General features: G+C 40.2%; 1 protein-coding gene across 5 annotated transcripts in view; it reads left to right on the forward strand.

Moving 5' to 3' along the window:
* B3GLCT (beta 3-glucosyltransferase) overlaps positions 1 to 9762 on the forward strand; it is an 85446-nt gene extending 75684 nt beyond the window's left edge. For all 5 annotated transcript variants that reach the window (XM_053386009.1, XM_053386008.1, XM_053386010.1 and 2 more), the window contains 3 exons: positions 1963 to 2082; positions 3791 to 3935; positions 8861 to 9762. In XM_053386009.1, coding sequence (XP_053241984.1) covers positions 1963 to 2082; positions 3791 to 3935; positions 8861 to 9022 — 427 coding nt within the window. In that variant the 3' untranslated portion in view covers positions 9023 to 9762. The remainder of the gene's footprint in view (positions 1 to 1962; positions 2083 to 3790; positions 3936 to 8860) is intronic.
* The last annotated feature ends 7467 nt before the right edge of the window (positions 9763 to 17229 follow it).

The following is a 17229-nucleotide window of genomic DNA, read 5'->3' on the forward strand; positions in this document are numbered from 1 at the left end:
CCCACCACCTTCCGAAGGAGCCTTTCCCACTGTTCAACAGCTATTATTATCAGAAAGTTCTTGTGGTATTAAGTCTGAATCTCCTTTCTTGTAGCTTGAATCCATTGGTTCAGGTCCTACCCTTCAGAGCTAGAGAAAAGCTTGCTCCATCTGCCCTGTGGCAACCTTTTAAATATTTGAAGGTGGCTATTGTATCCCCTCTTAGTCTCCTCTTTTCCAGGGTGTACATAGCCAACTCCCTCAACTGTTGTGCTTGGTTTTCAGACTTTTGTTATCTCAGTGACCCTCCTCTACACACATTCCTGATTGTCAATATCCTTATTAAATTGTGGAGTCCAGAACTGGACACAATACTCCAGGTGTAGTCTGACCAAGGCAGAAAAGAGCAGTACTATTACTTCTCTTGGTCTGGGCACTATACTTATGTTGATACAATCTAGAATGCCATTAGCTTTTTCTGTTGCTGTTACTGTTACGCTTGTGGTCTACTATAAGACCCCTGGATCCTTTTCACATGGACTACTGGCAAACCAGGTGTCTCTCTCCCCCATCTTATATTTGTACAGCTGGCTGTTCCTGCCTTACATTTCTCCCTATTCAAGTTCATTTTGTTAGTTTGGACCCAGTTCTCCAATCTGCTAAGGTCATGTTGAATCCCAAGCCTGTCTTCTGCGACATTAGTTACCCTTCTGAGCCAGTGTGGTGTAGTGGTTAAGAGCGGTAGTCTCGTAATCTGGGGAACTGGGTTCGCGTCTCCGCTCCTCCACATGCAGCTGCTGGGTGACCTTGGGCCAGTCACACTTCTTTGCAGTATCTCAGCCCCACTCACCTCACAGAGTGTTTGTTGTGGGGGAGGAAGGGAAAGGAGAATGTTAGCCGCTTTGAGACTCCTTAGGGTAGTGATAAAGCGGGATATCAAATCCAAACTCTTCTTCTTCTTCTCAGTTTGGCATCATCTGCAAAGTTGATGAACATCCCCTCAATTCCTTCATCCAAGTCATTTGTAAAGACATGGGAAGAACAACTGGTCCAGGACAGAACCCTGCAGCACCCCACCTTTTCTGAAATTCGTTTTCCTTGTAACATTTTTATGTTCCCCCATTCAGTTGGATAAAAGAGCTTATACTGTAGCACACGTTCCCAGTGCCTTTAGTGATACCAAAGTAATTTGCATGTTTGAATAATTTACCTTAAAACACATGTTCATAGACAGTAGATTTCAAGATGATGGACTATTTCTCAGCCTAGCTTGGGGCCCCAACATGATACAAGCTTTGATGATGTTCTGGTACAATGTACCTTTCACTAACGCAGTATATTTAGGAAGGTCTCAGAGCTGGTTCAACAGCTCTATGGGGGAGTGTTAGCTGAGTCTGGCACTAGCATTCCAGTTGCTGTGGAAGCACCATCTGGAAGCTCCCTAATTTTCCAGCACAACAGCTCATGGGATTTGGATGGTGAGATCTAGTTATACATTTTGAGACAAGAAATACCTCTTTCATACCTCTTCTCTGAACCTGCTTAATTTTGTTTGAGGTTGCTCTGAAATATAAATGCATTAAAATGATATACACTGACGTGAAAGATTTTTTATGAAGATCTATTTGTCTTTTGAACTCCGAAATCATTCCTGCTTGCCATCCTTAGGGAATAGTGTGGGGAAAACTATGGCTATTTATTATGAAGTAAAGACACTGTGTGTCAGACAAACTTAAATATTCCTTTTAAAGTAATATTTCATTAAATATATAGATCTGACTTTGAAGCAAAGCCAAGAAGATTTTTTATATTATTATTGGGGGGCGGGGCGGAGAAACAACTTCTTAAAATAATCAGAAGACATTTGTTTTAGTCTTCAATGTCAACAATTAATCTGCACATTTTGTTTAGGCTGACAGATTAAGAGCTTTGGAACTGCTTAAAGGAATTAAGTGTATTTGAATATGCTGCTTCATCTTTTAGCATTTCTAGGCTCCAGAAATTTCTCAGCTGCTACAACCCAACTGAGCCAGTGATTATTGGAGAACGCTATGGCTATGGATTGGGGTCAGGAGGCTATAGTTATATCACTGGTGGAGGAGGGTAAGTTGTTTAATTTAATCAGAAATGGGACTTATTTATTTATTTTACAAAAACATTTCTGTACCACTATATCATAAAAAATATATCACAGTCACTTACAACAATATAAAAACATAAAGCCAAGCTATAAAATCATAGAAAGTTAAAGCAAGTTAGAAGCAAAAAGAAATGAAAAACAAACACTGATAGACCACTGTGGGTGATGTACTTAATTGCCTGCGTGGGCCTGGCAGAAGAGAAAAGTTTTTGGCAGGCATTTCACTACCTTTGCATTTTAATGTTTTATAAATGATTAAGGGTGAGCCATGAGGTAGCCAGGCTTGTTGATGAGGCCACATTGTTCAAGGTGATTAAAAGAAAAAAGGAGTTGTGATGAGCTCCCAAAGGATTCCTTGCAACTGAACGAATGGGTAGTAAAATGGTAAATACAATTCAGTGGGTGCAAATGTAAAGTGATGCGCATTAGGGCAAAATAAAATGATCATTTCACATGGGAGCAGTGAATAAGTTCCATGCACAGGAGAGGCAGGTAAAATCATGTATTGAGGTGGCTGCCGCACCTTTTCACTCAAGACTGCTGATGCATTGCTGCATTCTTCTGCTGGGAAAGAAAGTTCTTTGCATGTGCAGCCCTCTCTCATCTCAGGCAAGGTGTTTCAGGGTGCTTTGTTTCCAACAAGAAGAGGCATCCGCAGTGGAATACCCAGCCAAATGACTGCAGCATAGCAGCATTAGAATCTCTGCTATGCTCAGGAGGCATGTACATTAACACCTTTCCACACATTCACAGTGTGTTGAGCCTCTTTTTGATGCACAGTTGTCTTGGCTGTCACCCTGCCAAGAAAAATCAGTTGAGGGAGAAATGCTGTTCTTATCATCTTATGAAATAACTTACAGTGTCAAAAGGAGTGACTATAAGACTCCAATAATCTTAAAGCACACGGTTAGTGGCTTGGGTAAATATTTTCACAAGCAACTGGGTACCCTTCTTAACTTTCTCAGGTTGTGATTAGCCTAGCTTTTCAGAACTGAAATAGGCATACGACTAAGCATTCTGTTTGGTATTGACGTTACTTTTAAGCACAGAGATGAGATAGAAATATGTTTCTAATATCAAATGTGCCACTGACTGAAATGTATAGTTACAACTGATACCATGAGCTGGTTCAAATATAATGCTAAGCCAAACCATAGTTTAGGGTTAATGTGAGGTTTCGCAAAGAGCAGATTGCAGTGGTTGCTATCCTCCCCTGCTTCTCCTGCTGCTGCACTGCTGTATACTAAACCATGAACTGTAAACTCAAGTTGTCTGGAGAAAGACAAACCATTAGCCCAGGTTTGGATGATGTCCTAAGCCAAACCATTGCTTTGCTCGTAGCAGCAACATGACCAGAGGAGGAACAAAGCAGGTGAGATCTCTATGGGATCACACACACTCACCTGTTAACTAAAAACCATGGTTTAACTTACCATTTCATGTGAACTAGCTCTAGATCACTAGTGATATTCACCATATAAAGGAGTGTCCACAACCAATCTTCATTCATTCCTATGAGTATCATGACCCAAGTGTTAATTTTACCAAACACCTTTTGTGCTAGTAGACTATTTGTATTTGGTGCTGTCATTTTGTAATTCCCGTAATCATTTGCACCTTTTTGCAGTGATATAACAGTTAAAACTTTTCTTGTTAACTTTGTCATTTAAGGATGGTTTTCAGTAGAGCAGCAATCCAAAGATTATTTGCTAGTAAATGCCGGTGTTACAGCAATGATGCCCCTGATGATATGGTGATTGGAATGTGTTTCAGTGGCTTAGGAATTCCAATAACACACAGCCCTCTCTTCCATCAGGTGAGTCTAATTTATTAATTTTTTATTACTCATAGGTCCCAGGGCAGATAGCAGCATTAAAGCATAATATTAAAAATGGTTTATGGTAATAAAAATAAGATGGGTTCTAAAAACCTAAACCTCAAGTTCTGCAAGCCAGGGTAAAGAGAAGTTTGTAATTTTGGGGCAAGATCCAACATCACACCAGTTGATGTGGCAGAACTTCCCCTTGCTCTCTGGACTCCTGCAACCCACCCACCCCCTGCCCATCTCCTTGGGAGCCGATGGAGGGTCGAAGGGAAAGCCCCATTCCCATAAGCAGACGTTTGTTGTGCAAGCCAGCTGACACTATTAGATTTCACCCTTAAGCTGCTTCTGTAACAGAAACACAAATTCGGGGGGGGGGGAATATTTATTAGACTCTGAAATGGGAAATAATATTAGGAAAATCTTACTGCGCCTACATAGTGTCTCCTCTTGTCAGTGAACCTGGGATACACGGACAATTGCAAACTGGAAAGGGTGTGCTGACCCTCTGAAAGTGGTATAAATAAATGATAAAGGCTTCAGTCTTACGCACACATACCCACTGAAAAAATGGAACTTTTGAGTATTGTGCTATAAGGAGTAGAAACTCAAAAACGAACAAACAAAACCTGCTTGATTTTTTTTTTAAAAAATTTTTTGCTAGAGAACAGATGTAAAACCTTTCAGAATAACAGGGGAGGAAGGAAATGTTAGCTGAACAGGCCATTAATATTGCAGTGCTTAAAAGTGTACCACATTTCTAAAAATAGGTATTTCACCACATCTTACTTGGTTCTTACTTTGTTCTGGCAGAATATATATAAAAAATAGTGTCTTGCCTTAGTCACTTTATAACCTATAATTAAAAAGCTATCAAAGAATTGTAGAGTTGGAAGGGATCCGGAGGGTCGTCTAGTCCAACCCCCTGCAAAGGAAGGAGAGTCTGCCAACTTGCGAAGGAGTCTGTTCCACTGTCAACAGCTCTTATACCATAGGGTTCTCTCACAGCTATTCTCTTGTTTCATAGAATGCTACTATCATAACACTCCACAGCTTTTATATTTAGCTCATGGTTAATGAGAATGAATTTATTAACGATGAATTTGTACTACGGTTTAGCTTTTTAGGCAAGGTTTGTTTTGCTTAGTTTCTGCTACGTATAGCTACGTATTTAGTTTTCTCACACAAAACATGCTTTATGGGTTTGTCAAACCTATTCATTTCCCAAAAGGCAATGCATGCTTCTATCTGTATTTTAATACAATATGTAAATACTTGTTTTGAGTACCTTTATCTAGAACCTGATTGTAAATGTAATATGAAAACAGTAACAACTGTGACCAGGTAAAGCTGAAATGAGATTTAAATAACAAAGTATGTTTCAGTGTTGTTGGATTAATTTCATAGGCTGATGCAGACTTTCTAGCTTCCAATAGAGCATGTGCATAAGCCTTCTACTTCCTTGTTCACATTAAACAACCATCCTCCTTCTGAAGGATGGCTTTAGCCTCTATTTAACAGACTCTGTTAGAAGGACCAAGGACAATTTCATTTGAGATTTGTATGTCCTTCTGGAAGATGTGGATTACAGGGAATTAAGATACATCCTCAGATCTCAGATGAAGTCAGCATATAGTTTATCTAATGAAATTTTCTCTTTGAACATGGAATCAACAGTTTGAGATAGGAAACTCAAGTCGTGATTGGTCCTTTGTTTTGGGGCATTTGTCGCCATTATCCCCACTGACTGGTTAATACAGTAATGAGGTAGGCAGAACCTGACATACTAGGTGATTTATTCCAGCCAGAGGAATTCTGTCTCCCTTGAGCCCAGAAGTCACCCAGTTTTTCTCAACTAAGTTTAGCCTTTGTTTCCAGAGGGGGAGCTGAAATAGGTATCTCTTGCAGCAAAACAACAACATGTATTGTGACATCTTAAAAACACGGAATTGGCTTAGCATGTCATCCGAGTGGTTTGTCTTGCTCCAGGCAATTTTTACAGCTCATGACTTTGTTTTCAGCAGTGCAGCAGCAGCAGCAGCCAGACCAGCAGAGAAACAAAGCAGTTGTGATCTCCTCTCTGGGACCTTGCATACTTGTCTGTTCACTCTAAATTATACTTTGGTTTAGCATTTTGTGCGAACCAGCTCTCTCACTAGTGATATTAACTATGTGAGGGACTGTCCACAACTAATCTTTTTTAAATTTCCGCTAGCATTGTGATACCTTAAAGACTAACGTATTTATTATGGCATCAACTTTAAAACAAACAAGGCCACATGTTTCACCCAGTGCAGTGTTATCTACTCTGACAGGCAACAGATTTCTAGGGCTCCAAGCAGAGATCTTTCACATCACTTCCTCTTACCTGGTTCATAAAGAGAGAGAGAGAGATGGGTCACAGATTGAGGCTAAGACCTTTTGCGTGTAAAATAGGCATCTAACCCCTGGACTATGGTCTGTCCCCTCATAGTCCCCTGTCCAAACCATAAACTTTAGAGAGTTAAACAAACAGCATGGAATTAAGCATAAAACCAAATTAGTTAAAGTTTGTATTTGCCATTGATGCTAATACTTACGATAAGATTTTGTCCAGGAATCTAGTTATATTCTGATTTCAATCTCAACAACATAGCAGAAGCAATGAAGCAGAAAACAGACTTTCTCTAGGTATCTTCTCTATTGCAACAACAACAGCAATCCATGTCAGGGCCTTGTGCAATAATAGCCCGTTCATTTTTATGCAATCCGGGTTGCTTTTCTTTCCTGGGGTTCAATTACATATTTAAATTTCAATTCCATAAGAACATGAAAACAAGAGTTGAAGGGGAGACATCTCTTTAGAATAAGCTGCCCTTTTAAAATAACTGCCTGATTACAATGCTGAAGTGTTACTGAGGTATAATTAATTATTTTGTCATCTAAAATCCGTTTTATTTCCTTCACTAGATTTACAGAGGCAAATTTAAATATTTAATGGCAACCAGTGTGTGTAAATTTGTTTGCTTTGGCATGAATACTTCACTAATGTGCACTGTTGCATTATGAGACAGTGAAAAGTAGATCCTGTTGGGATGCTGAAAAGGCTTTCATGAACAAATTGCTTTTAATTGTCTCATTCTGTTGGCCTGATCCTCAATAGACTTTGCAGATTAGCAAGAGCCCCAGATGCTTGATTTGTATTATGGTAATAATGTCACCTATTGATCATTCAGCACCATGATTGTGTTGGCAATCAGATTCTGGTACTGGAACAAAAGTGGGATTTGATTTCATTTCAGGAAGTTCAAGCGAGGATGGAAGGCTTCAGTGATTTCAATGCAAACTTGAATAATGTGGAATACAATAAATGCTAATTAATTAATTACATCCAAAAAAAGTATATACCATCCTTCAGCAGAGCTTTCAGGGTGGCTTACAGAAACAAGATAAAATGCATAAATAACAACTGGTTAAAATAAAATGTTATATAATATAAACCCTGGGAGAATTTTTTAAAAACTTGCCTAGCACTGAAGTGATTACAATGGTGGTATCATGCAAACTTCCCCCGAGAGGGAATTCCACAAACAGGGTAGAACTCACTGCAAAGGCTCTTAGTCTTACCTTGGATGGTGGAAGTCCTGGCAGGAGGACCCCCAGTGGTGACCTTGGTACTTGGGTAGTTTAGTAAAGGAGTAGGGGCTCCTTACTGAGTCCTGAACCATATAGGGCTTTAAAGGTGAAGACTTGCGCTCACAAACTGGAAGCTTTAGTTACAGGTAGGTAGCCGTGTTGGTATGCCGTAGTCAAAACAAAATTAAAAAAAATCCTTCCAGTAGCACCTTAGAGACCAACTAAGTTTGTTATTGGTATGAGCTGAAGGGTGCATGCACAAACTCTCATACCAATAACAAACTTTGTTGGTCTCTAAGGTGCTACTGGAAGGAATTTTTAAACTGGAAGCTTGTGAAGTTCTTTGAGTACTTCCAAAATATGCTCCCACCAACTGACTCCAGTGAAAAGCCTGGCTAATTACACAGTGGCATTTAATAAATATATTGCATGGGAACTCCAACCCTGTGTTGCTTAGAAATCTTGGGAACTGTGACGTTTAATAACAATGATTCTTGCCGCATTAGGTTTTTATGTAGTTAAGAACTGCTCCACAGGTTTTTCTGTAGCTAACGTTATGGTCACATGATTCAACCCAAAAATCTATGGAGGAGTCTACTAAAAATGTGTCTAATCTCCCCCTACACAAAATAAGAGAAGTGTGGATATCTATTTTCCAGAGGAATATTTTTGGATCATCACTTCATCAGTTTTTGCTTGGGTTTGATGTGTTTCATTTATCTAGTTGACATCTTCCCTTGTTTATCTTGACTAGAGTAGGCATTTATCTTAATTGCACCCTTCATTTTCATTATGCTATACTCTCAACTCTAAACCAGATCTCTCTCTCAGTGCAAAATATGCAATATGTAACAATAAAACAACTTGCATCTGTTTCTCTTTCCTTCAGATCATAACCTATCAACAAAATGGTTTTATAGTTAGTGGATTATATGTGAATGAAGTGGTTATGGTTCTGAAAATCTCTGTATGTATTAAGCTAGGTATATGCAGAGTTGTTTAACATACATACAGGAAGAAACAGTGTGGCGGTTTTATTAGCTGTATGTGGACATTCAGATCCTGTCTGTTGGAAACATGCCAGACCAATTCCACTTGGTGTCTTGGATCCACATTGGCACCCAGTCTTACATGCATAAAGCCCAATGTTCACACATACTCTGTAGCTGCAACCCCTACCATGCATATGGTCCAATTGTCTTCACTGGGCTTGACCTTACTGCATAAAGGCATCTTTATGTGTGATTCTAGTAAAAGCTTTCACGCCACATGAAACTCATTGACTCTCTTTCCACCTTTTTTAGGCTCGCCCAATGGATTACCCAAAGGACTATCTTTCCCATCAAGTTCCAATATCATTTCACAAACACTGGAACGTCGATCCGGTGAAAGTGTACTTCACATGGTTGGCACCAGAACAGAAAGACTTTCAAGATGGACGTAAACACGTCAGGGAGGACTTATAATCTTTAATATATATATATTATATAATATATAAATATTGCTGTAGGTTTAATATTAGAGCACCGCCTGAATTTTGTTGTTGTATTTATAATGATTTGTTGCCCACATTGTTCTGAACACTTAGGGCATGATCCGGTCCTGCTTTTGGCACACCCTCCTGTTTTCTCCCTCTGGTGTACTAGTGACATGCATCACATAACTAGGGAAGGCTGGGCATGAGCGTGGGGAGGGCGCACAGACCCCTCTTCCCTTGCAGTGCTTCAGCATTCCTTTGTGTATGTACCAATGGTGAGAGAGGGAAAACAGATATATATTGAGCCCTATGGGACTCCTCCACACACAGGCACACACTAATACTGCGTCCTTCCTTAAATATCCCCCTCCAGAATGAATTAAAATACATATCACACACTCACATATTCATACATAAACTCAGTAAATCTACACACACATATATGTTTGTTGGGCTACAGGTCTTTTACTGTTAAATAACATTTACTTTTCGAATTTTGTAAACATCCATAATATGTCAAATACTAAGTTTTTTAAAAAATATTTTTTAAAAATTTCAATGATCAGCCCCCTGTCCTCCTTGGTTCTGTCTCCCCACCCTGGTCGTTAGTAGCATATTAGGGGCCTCATGATAAAGCATGTTGAACTCCTTTGAGGGCTTATCCACACTTAACCTTTCCCCCTATTCTCTCCAGGCATAGGTCCGGGCTTTACAGCTCTCTCTCTCTCTGCCTCAGAACTTTCTCCGCAAAAACCCGCTCTTTAAAGCTGAAGTGTAACAAACTGCAACTTGGAGTTTCCATGGATTACCATTTGCTCTGGACATGGAGCTTTAAAGTGCTGGCCATGCCTGGGAAGTGCAGAGGAGTCCTGAGTTGCAAAGGATTTTGTGGATCTTTTATCTGTTGGTATGTAAACAGAAGGGAGGTTGGAATTAGTCTGACTATCAGACTAGAGATTTTCTGTATTGTCATAACCCTCTCTGTCTGTATGAACATGCACTGTTCAAAACACACACACAATTTATAGATCATTTAAAATGCAAAGGCTTGGTGTTACTAAACCGGCCACAAGGTGTCACTACTTAGACTCCAAAAACCTGGTTACACTTCCGTTAACAAATGTATCTCAATGAATCTTGGAAACTTACCCCTGTGATCCTTACCTTCCTTACATGGCATTATGTAGTTTGTACGCACAAGACTGAACTCTAGTTTACATCCATAACTGAATGTCATCTACCACTTCCTTTTATTGAAGGGATACTATACATGTAATTGTGACATGCTGAAAGCAGCTTTTTTAATTCAGTTTTGCGTAGAGTAAGGCCAAGCCAAAAGCAAGGCGGGTGGGATGAGTAATTGTGAAAAACTTCACCGCCATCCATGAAACACACATAAATGTTTTCAGCAATTACCTATTGTAAGAATTATAAATGGGACAAAAATGCTGGCTAATTCAGATTGGTAACAAGAAACATTGCACTCACTCTGGTTTTGCTTCATAATACCATAACGTGCCCTAATACGATCAACTACAAGATCTCTGAATGGCTGGGATTGCCTCATGATAAGAAACCACTGATTTTGTTTGTTTGTTCTTCAAGACCCTGAAGTTACAGATCATGGAAAGAAGCAGTTGTGAGTATGGGCTAAATAAGGAGTATTAAAAAGACAAACAAGGACTCCCTTTGTGAATCTTCCATACCTTCACTCACCAAAATTTTGTGGTTGAAAATTAATTGCAGTCCTCCTAGAAAAGATTTGTATAGTATCTATCATAATAGTCCTAACATTTATAACAAAACTCGTTTTGTTGAAGGCCAATTGAGGTTGCCTAACCTAATGTTGGTTGCTGTATTTTAACCAAATACAGGGTCTTAAAGCCATATTGTATAATTGTTTTAATATATGTTTAAACATGGTTAGCACAGCACTTCATTATGTTCCAAAGCAAAGCAGTTTCTTACCATTGGCAAAAATGGGACAGGATTTTTTTCTGTCAGGAATTATTGAAGCAGTATGCGCACGCCCATGAATGTAGCTTGGGTATTTTTAAGCTTGCGAACGGTGAGCACATTCGAGATGGACAAGTGCTTGAATTGGAGGAACCAGCATCTTAAATGCTTTCTCTTTCTTCCCTCTCTCAGTGCCTTAAACTATAGATATTTCTACTGATAATCAGATCTTCTATGTTTTTGAACTGTATGGGGTATATTGTTATTTATGTTGTTTCAAACTGTGTAAATCTAAAATGGAATAAAACACAACTGTTTAAAAACCTGGAATGTATTATACTAGGACTTTTTCTTGGCAACAGAGTCATGAACCAATAACCCCTAGCAGTTTTTATGTTTAAATAAGTAGGGGTATCATATGAGAAAATGATGCATGATGAATTTGTGTGGCCTGATCCTTTGCTTGTTTACTCAATGTGAATGCTACTGGATCTGAAGAGACTCAGTTCCAGTTATGTGCGCTTATGATTGCAGACCTAATAGGGTCTGGAAGGTTGGTGTCCCTGAACAATTTGGATTGAAAGCCTTTGCAGTGAAGTGGAACACCTTTGCCTCCTAAGTCATAAAGGAAAGGAAAAGATAGGTGATTGCAAGAATGAAAACTGTCATGTATCCATAAAAACCACTTCCCAGTGAAGATTCAAAACTTCAACCATCTTGTTGCATTTTTGGCATATGTCTGTCAGAGCAGTTCAAGTAGCCTTGAACTGGCTACTCCAGCTGGCAGGGTCTCCATGGTATCAGACAGAGGTCTTTGCCAGCTCTGCTACATTCAGTGTTTTAAATTGAGATATCAGGAATAGAACTTGGGACCTTCTGCATGCAAAGAATTTGTTGTACCATTCATAGTGACAAAGATTCACAAGGCAAGTGATGACACTTCTTAAGTTTGGGGGAAGCGTTCTGTGGTTGAAAGGTTAAAAAAAAACATTTTTCATTACAAAGCAGAAGTCACTTGTTTATTAGGAGTGTCTTTTGATGCTGCATTTTCATTGCCTGTACTATGAATCACATATTTTTTCAAGCCAAAGTCTTGGAGGTACATTGCCTGTGATTGTGGGGAAGCAGAGTAGGATTTACAGAGAAGAATTGGTGAGCAGCAAAGGCGTTCTGACATCACTCGTGCACACAGTGGAGCGAGGGGCCATGTTGTATGGACACCCTATAGCATGTGTGCACAGCTACTGCAGAACATTGAGGGGGCCTGGCACCTCCATCAAAATTTTTGGGGTGTGGCTCCCAACCCCCCCCAACTTGGCATACCTTATGCCAAGCTAGACCACAGGTCCATTTAACTCAGTGTTGTATACACAGACAGGCAGCAACTCTTCAGGGTTTCAGGCACGACTGTCTCCCAGCCCTACCCAGAGATGTCAGGGAGTGAACCTGGGACCTTCTGCATTCAAAGCAGGTACTTCAGAAAATGTGGGAAGGGTCAGAAAAGTGTCAACCCTCATCACCAGCAATTGTCAAGAGGGACAGCTTCAGACCTTCACTGTAACATACCGTATTGGCCTGAATATAAGCCTCACTGTCCCCCCCCCCCAATTCTGACAGTGAAAAGTTGAAGTGTGGATTAAATTCGCGACCTTACAAAAATTGGCTTTTATGCTATCGCTGCTGAAACAGACATACAGTAAAACAGAACAGGTGTGAGTGCCTGCGGAATTTTAAGGGAGCGGCTTATATCCGGGTATTGTCTTTTCTTCTTTCCCCCCCTTGAATTTTAAAGGTGCGGCTTATATTTGGGCCAATACGGTATATTGCATTTAATAATTAATTCTACTTCCTGTGAAAATGGGAGACAGATTATTATTCCGCTTCCCTTCACATTCAAATGACCCTGAGTTGACTTAGTTAGAAGTTAGACTGGTGTGTGCTTGCTCTGCTGTATGGAAATGGCAACCGGAAAATGTAATCGGGAGCAAACATTTAATGAGATATTAGATGAAGCACCTGAGATTATACATTTGTGATTATAATGTGAGCTCTTTCCTTAGCTTGCTATGTGCTGTCTTAAAATATTATTCTGGATGTCATGCAGTTTTACCAGAGCTCTGTCCAAATATTGCTACAAGTTAATATGTTGTTAATACAGCTAGATTCATGGATTAAAATGGAGGCATACAGATTACCTACATAATGTTTGCCGATTACTTTTTTTTAGTCATTTTAGGACAACCTTCTCCCACGTGAACCTGTCCAGATATTAGCAGGGGGAGAGCTAATCTATGGTCCTCTGATATTGCTGAACGCCAACTCCCACCAGCCCAAGCCAGGATGGCCAATGATGAGAGATGATGGAAGCTGTATTTCAACAACATCTGAATAGCGACAGATAGCAACCCCTGTATAAAAATAATCCTCAGCTCTGGGATGCTCCCCACATCCCGAGGGACGCTCACCTGGCTCTGAGTCCCACCTCTCTTTTCTTCAGTGCTGGGTGAAGCCTTTTTATTTTCTCAAGTGTTTTAGCTTTTCAGATTGTATTAGTACCTTTTGACTGTTCTGTTTTTCGGTTATATGATTTTAATTATTGGCTGCTTCAAGAGTAGGATAGGAAATCATTAAACATAGGCAGTGTAGTGTAGTGGTTAGCATCTCAGACTAGGTGCAAAATGTAATTTTAAACTACTATTAGATCTACCACATTTGTGTTTAAAAATTAAACTGTGTGGGCAAAGGACCCGTTTTAAGCACAATATAAGCAGATAAGATGCTGCTACAGTACAGAGAAGATTAATTTGATGCATAACCCCCTTAGGTGCTAATTTACATAGCGAATATTGCCAAGCCAAGACCTTTTGCTGTCACCACGAAGCAGAGCAAACCTGTGCTTACCTGAGAGCTGGAAATTAAAAAACAAAACTTAAATGTGACACGGCAGTTTAATGAAGAGCAGAATATTTTCTCCATACCTGCGATCAGAGAGTATTACCGTATTTCAGAAAATGACATTTACATCTTCCGGCTTATTGCAGTTTGAGAAATGCCTCCCTTAGAAGATTCCTGTAGGGCATAATATTGTGATTATGCGAACAGCTGTATGAAAACAACCTCCAGTAATTAAACTGCTGCTTTTAAGACACTGTATTCAGCTTGGACAGTTTAATTATGCCCACCGTAATTCCAATAGTGCACGAACTTTCTTTCAATGTGCTCGTCTTGTGGGCAGCAATCCTCACAACTTCAGTGGTGTTTATTTCAGTGATATATTATTGGTTTCCATCGGTAGCCAAATCTCTTGTTTTCTCTGGACAATGGGCAGTATCCAACTAAAGAGAACAGCTAGTACAGGGATTTCTGCTTCTGCAATACAACTTCCCCTCCCTCTCCCCACACCCTCCCCAAATCTGCTCCAGAGGGTTGGGCAGGAAAGCCCAGAAAAGATTTATGGGGAGAGAGGAGAGGGAGGGGAAGTTTCTTTGAGCAGCTAAAAGTTCTTGCGCTAGTGGATCTAGTCAATTGGATCCAGTCCAATGTTTTGGACATTACAATCAAACGCCATCAAAGTGACATCAGGACATTGGATCTAATGTTCCCATGAGTTGAGCTTCACACGGGAAACTCACTTGAGACATTGGGGGGGGGGTTGTTTTTGCCACTTCCTACTTCTCCCCCTTAGAAAACCTGCTCTGCGGACTTGGAGAACAGTGTGGATGGTTATATTAGGGGGTTCTAGAGGGGAGCCGCCACTTCCACTATTGGGAACCTCTTCCGGATTAGAGTCCCTTTCACCATTTGTGTTAGTGCAGCTCCATTAAAAAATAATTAGCACTGTATATCAAAAGCATGAATAGCATGTTAGGATATTTCCGTTCCACCTTAAAAGGGAGCAGGATGTTTGTATAACAGCCTGCGTAATTTCCTGTCTCACAGGATGTTTATGTTGTATGTTCCTTTCGTTTTCTGCTGTTTTGCCTGAGCAGTCGGAGCAGACGGTCATGTTTTCTTTGTTCTGACCAACGCTGAATAAAACTGTAAATATGCATGTTCTGCTCTCATGCTTGTGCAACTTTTTGCTGTGTGAATTCTGCTGTCAGAGTGTGCACTAAGCTTGAGGCTTAGTGTCGCTAAATTGCTGATATTGCCTGACTACAGGAGGTCGATGGATCGTCCGGCACCGAGCTTGGGGGCTCAGATGGACTTTATCTCCCTGGCAGTATCCCAACATAGCAAAGCATCTAAAAGTATGCTATTTGGTAATCTGATTTTGAAATGTTGATACTCAAGATGGGCCTGGTTTAACATTTTGGAGTATGACAAAGAAGAAGGAATATGCAACCACTACAGTTACTAGGTCCCCAAGGACCACTGGCCATGGTTGGGACTGATGGAAGTTACAGTTCAGCTACCTTAAGTGTGGTGACCTGCCATAGAGTGCAAATATAAATACAGTTGTACTTTGGTTGTCAAATGCCCTGGAACTTGGACGTTTTGGCTCCTGAACACCGCAAACCCAGAAATAATTGTTCCTGTTTGTGAATGTTCTTTTGGAACCTGAACATCCGACAGGGCTTCTGGGACTTCTGATTGGCTGCAGGAGCTTCCTGCAGCCAATCAGAAGCCACGATTTGGTTTTCAAACGTATTGGAAGTCAAACGGACTTCCGAAACGGATTCCGTTTGACTTCCAAGGTACAACCGTAAAGGACCGCAGGCCACAAGAGGTCCATAGAACAGAGTAATAATTTGTACAATTTATTCAGCAATTCATCCAAACTATTTTTTTTGTCCCTTACATTCCTGTTTAAATTGGTATAGAGTTATTGTACTAGTGCTTATGTAAATGCTAATAGCCTACTTCATTTTGTATAAACTCATTCCAAATGTTATCATATTTATGCATACAAAGTTGGCACCTGAAAGCAGCCCGTTCATAAATTGCCAGTCATGTCATATTGTCAGTCCATTAATTGGAGGGTATTATATCTTTATTTTCCCAATTCATCCAAACTATTTGACAATTTCATTAGGCCTGGGAGCTGTTCAGAAGCACATGGGGATGTGGGGATAGCAGAGAGAGATCAACATGTATCCCTTAATGGCTGTCAACACATACTTTTTTAAAATTGAAATTGTGGATTCCGTTCTGGCCATCTGCAAGGCAGCGTAAAAAAACACCAGCCATATAGTAGCTTGAAAACACACCAAAACAACTTCCCTGAAAACTGGAGCGTATCAGCATCAGCAACAGAAACAGAAGAATCTGGATAAAGCTCAAGTGAAAATGAGAGAAGAAAAACTACAGCACCAGAATATAAAATGCAACCGAGTACAGAGGCTTGGAAACATCCAAAGGCAACTCGTGCAAGGAGGCAGCCTTGGATTTCTGCCCGTTTGCCACCCACACAGCAGCAGCTCCTCCAACCCTCTGGAACAACACTGCAGAGAAACGGGGGGGGGAGGTGAAGAAGGAAGTCGAGGAGATGCCATTTTATGAATGGTCCCACTTGAGGTTCTTAGGCAGAATTAGCCATATCTAATTCCACTTGATTACAATGGAACACAAGCTTCCCTAAGAGCATACTGGAATGCAACACAAAACTGTAATCAACAAAGTGAAGTGACTTCATTAAGTAAAAGATACACAATTTGGCCTAATTTTTCCCTTCACAGAATTAGGTTGACCTGGCTGTATAATTTGACATATTTACAAACCAACTGCAACTCCCTTAGATTTAGTTGAACATCCCCACCCCCAGTAGCATCCTGCATGTAAAGCTCAAACTACTTTAAATTACTAAATATCTGGTCTAGCTTATTTCACGTGTGTACAAGAGAGGTTTTCATTCTTACGCTGGGTTCTGCCCACATACATTCTCTAAGCAAAGCCAACGATGACATTCATGTTGCAATATAAACAGATGAATATTCAGGTAATTCTAATATCAAGTGTGAAAGTCAAACTCCTGCTAACACATGCAACAGGACAATTGTCTCTGTAATTATTATCCTGTTGTTGATTTGCTGCGTGGGCATTTGATGGGCTTCCAGAACACTTCTGGGGTCTTGCAATTTCACGAAAATAAGCAAAGAAAATGTGCCATTGGAAATGAAATGGATCAAAACAGTGCTGTTTTTAATTGGGTTTTTGGATCAGGTCTTATTAGCAGCTACTCAAAATGAGGACTTGTCTGCGCTGGGTGAGGACATGAATCAAATTCAGAGGGCATGAGGC

This window comes from Podarcis raffonei, chromosome 4 (genome assembly GCF_027172205.1).
Source record: "Podarcis raffonei isolate rPodRaf1 chromosome 4, rPodRaf1.pri, whole genome shotgun sequence".
In the NCBI taxonomy this organism is placed as follows: Eukaryota; Metazoa; Chordata; class Lepidosauria; order Squamata; family Lacertidae; genus Podarcis; species Podarcis raffonei.